Source organism: Heteronotia binoei, chromosome 5 (genome assembly GCF_032191835.1).
Source record: "Heteronotia binoei isolate CCM8104 ecotype False Entrance Well chromosome 5, APGP_CSIRO_Hbin_v1, whole genome shotgun sequence".
In the NCBI taxonomy this organism is placed as follows: Eukaryota; Metazoa; Chordata; class Lepidosauria; order Squamata; family Gekkonidae; genus Heteronotia; species Heteronotia binoei.
The window spans coordinates 102,225,900-102,236,396 of NC_083227.1; the positions used below are offsets into that span (position 1 = coordinate 102,225,900).

General features: G+C 40.3%; 1 protein-coding gene across 1 annotated transcript in view; it reads left to right on the forward strand.

The window, feature by feature from the left end:
- Window positions 1–7,285, forward strand: part of NT5DC2 (5'-nucleotidase domain containing 2) — a 50,059-nt gene extending 42,774 nt beyond the window's left edge. Inside the window, exons 10-14 of the mRNA XM_060239928.1 lie at window positions 305–386; window positions 3,856–3,942; window positions 4,803–4,943; window positions 5,757–5,821; window positions 6,268–7,285. Coding sequence (XP_060095911.1) covers window positions 305–386; window positions 3,856–3,942; window positions 4,803–4,943; window positions 5,757–5,821; window positions 6,268–6,529 — 637 coding nt within the window. The 3' untranslated portion in view covers window positions 6,530–7,285. The remainder of the gene's footprint in view (window positions 1–304; window positions 387–3,855; window positions 3,943–4,802; window positions 4,944–5,756; window positions 5,822–6,267) is intronic.
- Window positions 7,286–10,497: the final 3,212 nt, after the last annotated feature.

Genomic DNA, 10,497 nt, shown 5'->3' on the forward strand with positions numbered 1-10,497 from the left:
CCCTACTGTGCTTGTAACATGTGGTGTTTAGAAAGAAAAATACCTCCAGCGCTGGGCTCCCCAAAATAGAACAGAGCAGATGGTAGTGATGGATAACAGATTATTCCTTTTCAAATCATGACCCTCTCCTAAGCCTTTACTACTACATTATAGAGCCCATCACAAGTAGGAGGAGGAATACACCTGTAATCTGAGCACTGCATTTCTGTACCTTTGGGCATCCTTCTTTGTTTTACTCATGGATATTTAACTGGGCAACTGTGTGCAGACACTGCCTGCAATACTGTTGTTGTTGTTGTTATAGACCTTTCAGAAAAATGGATGAAAGAGGTTCACTTCACTGGGACAAGATAAGCAAACTGGAAAAGGGGAAGATCTACAAACAGGTAAAACTATTTAGTAGTGACTCATCCTGATTTAATATTTAAGGCAGCCTGGATTTTCTGAGGTTGTTTTGAAGGATAGGAAGAAGCATGAAATTTGGTTGTGACTTTGTGGGTGTGGGGAATTTCTGCTATTTTCCACTTGTTCTGTATCTTCATTCTTTTCATTTATTAGATGAAATTGCTTCCAGTTTTCAAATCCTGTGGTGCAGATACTGTATTTGCTGCTAAAAGATAACGGTTACTAGATAACAATTAGTCTCTACTGATGTGGATAATAATCTTCCCAAATCCTATTCATAGTTGTCTCTTATTTTAAAAATGATTTTAAAAACTTTGTTTCTGAAGTACAATAACATACGTTTTTCATGTCTTTTAGGCCAGGGATCAGCAAGGTCTAGAGAAGGTACACTCTTGGAAGGCTAGGAGGCTGATCATGGAAAGATGTTTAGTGTAGTGATGTTACCTAATTTCTGGCACTCTGCAGTTGAGCTATGTAGAAATCCAGACAGCTTCTGAGATAGATCCTGGTTGAAATGAAGCCCTAAGAGTAGTAAGCTCAGAGTATGATGCTGAATTTTGGGTGTCATTTTAATGTAATCCAAATAAAATAGGAGTCAACTAGAAGTAAGCCCCATTGTGAGAATAAATACAATGGGCTCTAGAAAGAGGCTCTGGGCGTGTCCCAGCCTTGGGCAGTTAGTGTCATTTGTGGCATCAAAGCATGACAATGATCATGCAGCCACTGAAGCTCAGCATTCCTTTCATCTGGAATGCATTGTTGCTGCCTTTTCCTGTCATGTTTGGCCTTGCAGCTTTTAGTATCAGTGTGTGCTTGTGTTATGGTATACCATAGAGTATTCACTTCAAGGTGGCCCTTTTCTGTAAGGGAAGTGATCTGACTTCAGCTTTCCATCTCCCTCCACTCCTTGCAACCTCTACCTAGGAAAAGTACAGTCTTTCTCCACAGTGGGATGGATCAAAGCAGGAGGGAAGCAACCTCAGCAGGATATAATGACACAGAGTCCACCATTTTCTTCAAGGGAAGTGATCTCTGCCATCTGGAGAGCAGTTGTAATTCTGAGTGATCAGCCCTCATCTGGAGATTGTCAACAATAGTTTCCCAGAAGGAAATGGCTGCTTTGGAGGGTGGAGTCTATGGCATTGTACCTGTCTGAAATCCCACCCTTCCTCATACCCCACCCTTTCCAGGCTCCACCCCTCAAATCTCCAGGAATTTCCTAACCTGGAGTTGGCAACCCTATCTCCTTCCCAAACAAGCATCAATGTACCTTTATCCTCCCCTCTGACTTGAGCTTTCCATCTCCTCCCCCCTCCCTGCAGCCTCTACCTAGCCACCCTGAGTCTGCTTGCAGAGAGGGCAAGATAAAAATCTAAGGTAAATAAATAAATAAATAAAGAGTACTGTCTTTCTTCACAGTAAAGACCAAAGCAGCTTACGTCATTTTCCTCTCCCCCTTTTGATCTGCACAACAATCCTGTAAGGTAGGTTAGGCCTAAAGTCTATGACTGGTCCAAAATCATCCAGTCAGTTTCCACAGCAAGAACCTGGGTCTGGCAGACCCTGCTCTGAAGTGTTAACTGCTGCGTCACTCTGGCTGTCATAGGGGGGCTGCTGCTGAATAGGAGCAAGCAGCCAGGCCTAGTTAAGTCATGCCAGTCAGGTGGCATCAAGTCACGCAAAGGGTGCTGCCAGGCCTAATATAGCCAACGTCCAGGTAGAGCCTGAAGATATTCTGGTATCACAACTGAACTCCAGACAACAGATCTCTCTCCCCCAGGAGAAAATAACTGGAGGGTGGACTGTGTGGCATTATATTCAGCTGAGGCTTGTCCCCGCCCCAAACTCTGCCTTCCATAGACTCCACCACAAAATCTCCAGGAATTTCCAAACCTGGAGCTGGCAACAGACTGGCCCCAATGAATTCTCCCTCAAAGGCCCAAATAGGCCTAGAAAGGGCCTCCCCCCCCCGCTTTTACGATAGAACCAAGCTTGAAATACTGTGGTTGCATAGCAACTGCCACTGAGGGAAAGTGGAGGACTCAGCGGGACAGGCCAGTAGGACACAAAGGCAGCTTCCCCAGTGGCCCACTCATCTTACCTTGCACAGCTCAGCCAAAGGTGCCAAATGAGTTGTCACCAGTACAACTTGGCTTTTATATCTCTATATAGAATGCCTCCAGGGCTAGTAATGGAATATTACATGAATGAGGCTGGGAAGGAGGTAAGAGGCTTTGGGGGTTCACCATACCATATGATCTGATACACATGCTGCATATGCAGAACATTCCCAATTGGATAATTATTCTGGATGGCACCTCTCTATTTATGTTGCTCCCAGTTCTTTGGAGGAGAATAACAAATGAGAATAGTCCCTTTTTAACATAAGCATTGCATTGTTGGCAGGCTTATGACAGTCCTTAATAATAAACATTTCAATTCACACTGGCATGTTTCCTCTATTTTCCTTCAAGTGTTTACTGAAAAGATTTATGTCCCCCTTTGTACAAAATAACTGGGATTCAAGGCAGCAGGAAAATTGACACGACTTAATTTAAAAAAAAATAGAACAGTTAAAGTCCAAAGGATTCCCCTGTTTTTCAAGACATCCTCAAGGACCTGAAAGCTCTTCTAAAGAGTTCTCTTTTAGAAGCACTCCAAAACTACAAGACAAGTTATGCCATGCCCTTGAGTGCTTTGAATACTGTTGATAGCACACTCACTGTGCGCAGAAAAGCTTCTAAGCCTTCTCACTCAAGCAGCAGGCCTTGCTGTACCTCTGAAATGGAGGAGAACCTCAACAAAAAACCTCTGTTGCAGCATTTTGGGTTTTATTCTTATCAAGAATCTCTTCCCATGCACAAGCCAGACTCATAGCTGAAGTTATCTTTCATACTCTTTTAAGAAGCCTGAGGACACATACTGGAATCTAGAATACCTGCTTCAGCATTGCAGCTTGGCCATAACTTAAATCAGTACATCAGTACTGTAAATCAGTACATTTGCTGCATTATCTCAAGGTAAAATAAGAATAGCAGTGGCATATCTTGTTGGGTTGTAGTGCACATGGATGAGTTAAGCATATTGCCTGCCATGAGACTTCAGGATAAATTGGTGTATAAACTCAGAAGTGGTTGGTAGTGTATATTCCCAAGCAATGTCAAATGTGCATTTGTATAAATGATGTGATTGTTTGTCAAATTTGAAAAAAAAATGACTCTTTGAAAACCAGAGTTCCCATGAGAACATTCTAAGCCTCTAGCCACAGCTTTTTAATAAGCTGCTTATTCTGAACAAATATTTCCCTTTGTTGGCTTTGTTTTGTAAAGAAAAATCAAAGTATTTCTTTTGACCTTTTGAAGACAACCATACAAAGGGATTTTTTTCCTCTTGTAGAAAGGAGTGAGGTATTTGGTTTATTTTCACACTCTTATATATCCTACTTTTCAGGGAAATCTGTTTGACTTTCTGCGGCTAACAGGCTGGCGTGGTTCCAAGGTCCTTTATTTTGGTGACCATTTGTACAGTGACCTTGCTGTAAGTATTGCAGTCCCCCATGGAAATTTCTGTTTCTGTTTTCTGATTATTGCTCAGTGTTGTTTGCCACCTGCCACAATCAAAGGAGATCTCAGTTTCTTTTTTTCAATGAATCTCTATGATATGCTTGTGGAAAGCATCTAGTCTTGTGGCTTTCATTCTTTCTTCAATGTGATCCTATCCCATTGGGTAGCTGGTTCACTTTTCACCCTGTCCTGATGTAAATCCAGGCTAGTAAACCCTCAGTGTTATCAGTATACCCTTGCAATGCCAGACTGCTGGTAAAACCTCACATCAGCTGCCCACTTGCCACTGGTGGGTCACAAAAACACAGGTGGGCAGGAGGTGGAAAAGCAATCCTCTCTGATGTCTCATTCAGATAGAGATGCTTTTGTGTGAGCTCATTGTTGGTCATTCACACCCCCTCCCATTCTCTATGTAGCCACATCTGGACATAAGTTGTGAACACAGATGTAACCTGCTCAAATCATACTTTGTTTTTCTTGTAAAATGAGATAAACCACTCTTTGGAAACCTACCACCTGCATCTCCCTGTAGATGTTCATTGGACTTTGGAGGGTAGGCTCATACCTCCACCATGAGACTATGGTCTGGTAAAAGAAATGGCAGAGGCTGGTTGGTGGTACATTTTGAAGTGTGGCACAGTAAAAATGCCTGTGTCTTCTCTTTATTCCCAATGAGGGGTAGTAGTGGTCCTGCACAATTCCCAGCTGCTGGATGAGAATGCCTCTATTGCAAGGGCAAGTGGGAGTAATAGAACACTGTTAGTAACTTATTTGCAAGGCTGAATTGTAGAGCCTTATAGTGTTAAATGACTCTGCTGCCTTCTTTTGTGTTAGGATCTTATGCTGCTCCATGGCTGGAGGACAGGAGCCATTGTTCCAGAACTGGAAACAGAAATCCGTATCATTAATACAGAGCAATACATGCACTCTTTGACTTGGCAACAGGCACTTACAGGACTTCTGGAAAGGATGCAGGTAAAATAGATCAGGAGATTGGTGACAGTAACACATGCATCGTCTGCTGTGATTGATTAGATCCTCCATAGTTCTTAGAAATGTCCTGGTTGCAGTGATATCATAGTCGGAAGGAATGTCAGGAACCTTCTGGTTCAATTGTTGACAGCTGCTGGTTATGGGCCATATTCTGATTAAAGACAGCTGCCTTATTTCTGCTGCCATCATCTCAATATCTGACTAAAGCTCATAGTCCCAAGCAAAGGGGCAGTAAGTCAGTATAGGAAAAAAGAGTGAGTGTTCCCTATCACTTCTATAAGGCAGCAAGAGGGGCATGCAAGGCCATCCAATATCTACATTTGTCAAATGTTGCAAAAAAATCCCAAACGAACTTTCCTGCCAGGGGAGAGTCTCTCTTTTCCAGCTGTGATTACCACTGGAGAATTCTGTTGAAGCATGCCTTTTACTCTTACACTGATGTTATTTATGGAAAGTGAAGTGTGAAGAATAGTGTTCACTATCACCTTAATTTTACCTTCAATTAAAGCTTTGTTTGCTTTCTAATACATATCTTAAGTAATTTATGGTTCAGGTTTTAAAAACTTCGTAGTCTGAATTTATTAAACACAATCTAAAAAACAGGTTCATAATTGTAAGACCTCTGAATCCACCCACAACTGTGTATTAAATTTGGCATCTGCAACATTTTAAAAACAGTGTCAGAACAGGTATTGTGCTGTCTTGTTGCTTCTGCTTAAGGACAAGTATTTACTGTAATAGACAACTGAACTTTGGAACAAGCATGTTCAGAATTAAATCTCTTCAAAATTTTAGATGTATCAAGATGCTGAATCAAAGCAAGTACTTCTAGAGTGGATGAAAGAACGACAGGAAATCAGGTGACTCTTGCTATAATTTACCTTTATGCACTTAAAAAAAAATCTGTTTCACCATATTCCATAAATGGCAACATCAAATTGGTGTCACTGTTAAACATCAGTCATATCAACAGCTATGGAAACAGTGTGCAGCTAGCAAAAGGGTTTAATGTTGCAGAATATTCCTCCTACCCCCTTTGATATTGAATTTTAAACCTAATAGCATTTGTGTTGTCTTGTTTGATTGGGGGGGGGGGGCACAGATGGTTTCCCCTTTGAGGAATGATAAATAAAGTGCTGGCCATTTTTCACCTGTTCCTAGAGAAGTTTCCAACACCTGAAAGAAGGACTAGCATGTTCAAAAGAGGGCAACAGTGGCACCTTCTGGGGAAACATAGCATAGCAGTTATTAATGGATAAAATCCAAATTGTGGTGATGCCCTGATAATATCAAACTTTCTTTTCAGAGCACTTTCAAAAAACCTGTTTAACCCCCAGTTTGGAAGCATTTTCCGAACCTTTCACAACCCAACCTACTTCTCTCGGAGACTGATTCGTTTTTCTGACATCTACATGGCATCCATCAGCTGCCTGCTGAACTATGATGTGAACTTCACCTTTTACCCTCGGCGAACCCCTCTGCAGCATGAAGCCCCCCTCTGGATGGATCAGCTCTGTACTGGCTGCATGAAGACGCCATTCTTAGAGGAGATGGTACACATCCGGTGAAGGAAGGCAGGATCCCAGATTAAAAGCATTGTGGCAATAGATGCTGTGTATGAGGGGCTTTGACTGTTCTGCCACAAATTGCTACCCATTTACTGTCTGGCCATTGCTACACTTTGCCTCCCAGCACTTCCTAAAGAAGACACCTGGGATGGACTGAATGAGAGTAGAAAAAATGTCTTATAGAAATGATTTACTGATAGCCAGTAAAGACTGGAGGAAGGTTTTCTTTTTGCTATAAAAGTTTCGGCACCAAGGAAATTTGCCCAAGATGATCAAATCTAGATCTTGGGCTCCAATCTTAAGTACAGGTGACTGCTATTTTCAGCACCTATATATGCTGCATAGCTCTGTTTGACCTTGTCTGCACAGAAGTGTTATGTTTAGAAGTACATTATCGGTGATAGTATTGTCAGACTGGAATGTTTATTCATCCTTTAGTAGGAATCTCTCCAGTGTTAAGACATGAGCCCTGACATGTTATTCAGTAACCTGTATCACTTTTGCCTTATTGCTGATACACAGTGCATTTGAATTGTTAAAATAGATAACGTAATTGTCTTCTGTTGAAAAGACTTGTGCTCACATGTATTCAGAACAAGCAGTTGAGCATGGTACAGGAAACAATAAAGAGCAAATGACGACAACGGACACAGATCTGCTAAATGGATCTTATTCTCGGCTTGCTTGGCCCTTCTATGTCAGTCTGGGTAGATGGGTGTCTCTGTTCATAAATAAACAGAAACTGAACTAATGAGATTTCTCGCTAGTAGGGCTGCATGTATTTCTGCCAGATTGGGGAGCCTTTTCTACATGCATATGTATCCCTTTACTCATTCTGCATTTCATTGCTTGCAGCAAAATGTGGGAAGTAACTTCACAGAAGCTAATGAGCATCAGGTAATGTGTTATTTTTGTAAGGGTTCATTTGAAAATACAAGTCACGTTTGATGTTGTTATCAAGTAAGCTCCAGGGCACCCCTCCCCACCACAGCATTCAACTGTGTGGTTTGAGCTGGACCACTGGAGCTGTGGAGTTGAGCAGCTACTTCAGGTTGACTCTGATAAAGGCAGGGAGGTTCAAAGGCTTGGCTTGTGGGCAGTTGCACCATTGAGTATGGCGTATTCACCTATCTGCTACAAAGTTCCCAGCACTTTTACTCATAACAAGAAAGAGACTAACATAAAACTGTCCATTCTCTGCCTCTCTGTGCAGAACTACATGCATTGGGGAAGACTGGCATAGAGTCAGTGAATCCTTCTCACCTGCCTGAGCTGGTGCTTCTGCACATAGTAGCATGGCAGTATTTACTACTAGTATAGTCAACCATGCCCATCTTTCAGTGCAATAAGAAAAAAATCACCGTGCTACAAAGCTTCCATAAATAATATACTATAGAAATTCAATCTTATATTTGTAAATTTTTACAACCAATCAAACATCAAATTTTATATACTTCCTCCATGTAGTTTTACCACAACCATTCTAATAAATACAATTGAAGGAAGACGTAACATTTTTAAACTAGAAACAATATATAATTCCTAATGATGGACAACTGGGACAACTTGTAGTCTCTGGTTCGAACTCGGCTTTGGATCCCTTGTCACAGTACATTGATACCCTCCTTAAACATGTTAGTAAAATTGGTTCCTATATTAGACATAAAGGATTTTACACAAAAGGTGGAAAAGATGTGTGTGCCAGAGAATGCAGAATTGGTCACGATAGATGTTTCAGCTTTATACACTAACATTCCACATGAGGAAGCTAGAATGGTCATTCAGACCATTCTAAATCTCAGATCCATATTGCATCCTTCTATGTATTTCCTAATTGAATTGGTGGATATAACATTAGAAAATAACTTTTTTAGATTTGAAAATTAGGGTTTTTTTTAACAAGGTAAGGGAGGTCACTATGGTGTAGTGAATTTGTTTATGGCCACTTTAGAAGATGAGATAATTTGTCATAATGAGAGGAATTCTTTTTATAGGGGTATATTGCTTTATAAAAGATTCATTGATGACTTTTTTTGGTCTTTTCAAATGGCTGTAGGCTAGAGGAATTCTTTGCATGGGTAAATCCAGTCCATGAGGTTCTCGTCATCATGATAAAAAGGAAATAGCCTTTCTGGATGCAATAGTTAATAAAAACTGTAGGAATGAACTATCAGTGAGAACTTATATGAAGCCAACTGATAAAAACTCATTTCTTCACTTTAGGTCTTTTTATCCACATAATTTGCCTTATGGCAATTTTTAAGATAAAAGTACAATCCCACTGATAAGGATTCTGATAATAATTGTAAAATTATGGAAAGTCAGTTTTTGGAACGAAGCTATCAGTTACAACTTGTACAGCATGCCAAAAAACAAGCACAATCAGTAAATAGAAATACTTTATTTGAAGATAAATTCCAGCACTCTCAAAATTCCATTACGTGTGGCTTTCGGTATAGTCCTTTGTCAAACTCTATCCAACAGATTATATTTAAATGTTGGCATATTGTCTCCAATGTTCCAAGCTGTGATAATATGCCATTGATAGGTTTTAGAAAGACCAGAAATATAAGGTGTGTTGTGAGGTGTGAGATTTTATGGAAATCAAGAGAAAAATTGGAAACAGACAGACATTATAAATGCGTGGACAGTGCCATATGTCCATTGATAATGAAGATTAAAGAATATTATTATTCTCAGGCTTATTATGCAATCAGGCTAGCACAGTTTACTAACTATAACACAAGAAAAGTGGTGTATTCAATTATATGCCCTTGTGGTTTATTATACACTGATGTCACAAATTATCAGGACCACGAAGGTACAACTTTCTGGAAGGAAAACTTTCTCCAGTAGAACATGGCACTTGATCCCGAAAGATTCTACAAACCCTAATGATGTTACCAGCCGTGAAAACCTGAAATCTTTGAAGGTACAACTGCTAGGAAAACCACCAATGCAAATTAATATACAAATAAACGTGTACTTCATTCAGTAGTATACAATAGTCAAGAAATAATACTATGAGAAAACCATCCACGGCACAATGTCCAAATCAAATTGTAAAAAATCAAATTATAAAAATTGTTAAAGTCCGACGATGGGAGAACCAGGCCAATATCATTTTGGATTAAACAATCCTCCTTCCTGGGATTGTCTTTCAAATGCTGACATGAAGGTAAATTGGCAGCAGCTTTTTGCAAGGAAATGAATAATAGAGAAAGCCAGAAGTGATACATAGTGAATTTTAGCAATAGATTAATAGCACTTCCTAACTACCAGACTCATCATTAGAGAAGACAGTCCCAGGAAGAAGGATTGTTTAATCCAAAACGATAGTGGACTGGTTCTCCTATCGTTGGACTTTAATGAGATGTTTACAATTTGATTTGGACATTGTGCTATATAAGGACAGTAGTAGTGTCATGTGTTGTGGATGGTTTTCTCACTATATTTCTTGACTATTGTATACAAGAAACAGTTTGGTGTAGTGGTTAAGTGTGTGGACTCTTATCTGGGAGAACCGGGTTTGATTCCCCACTCCTCCACTTGCACTTGCTAGCATGGCCTTGGGTCAGCCATAGCTCTGGCAGAGGTTGTCCTTGAAAAGGCAGCTGTGTGAGAGCCCTCTCCAGCTCCACTCACCTCACAGGATGTCTGTTGTGGGGGAGGAAGGCAAAGGAGATTGTGAGCCGCTCTGAGACTCTTCGTAGTGGAGGGCGAGATATAAATCCAATATCATCATTATCTTCTTCTTCTGAATGAAGTAACAGTTTGGATTTGTTAGTAAACATGTTTATTTGTATATTAATTTGCATTGGTGGTTTTGGTGTTTTTCCTAGCATTTGTACCTTTGTGGTGTTATTATGCATTGGCAGCAGTATAAGTGCTATGAAATCACAAATCATGGAACATAGTTCTCGGATTCATAACAGGGTAGTAGAAGCAACACTTGTTTCTCATTTTAT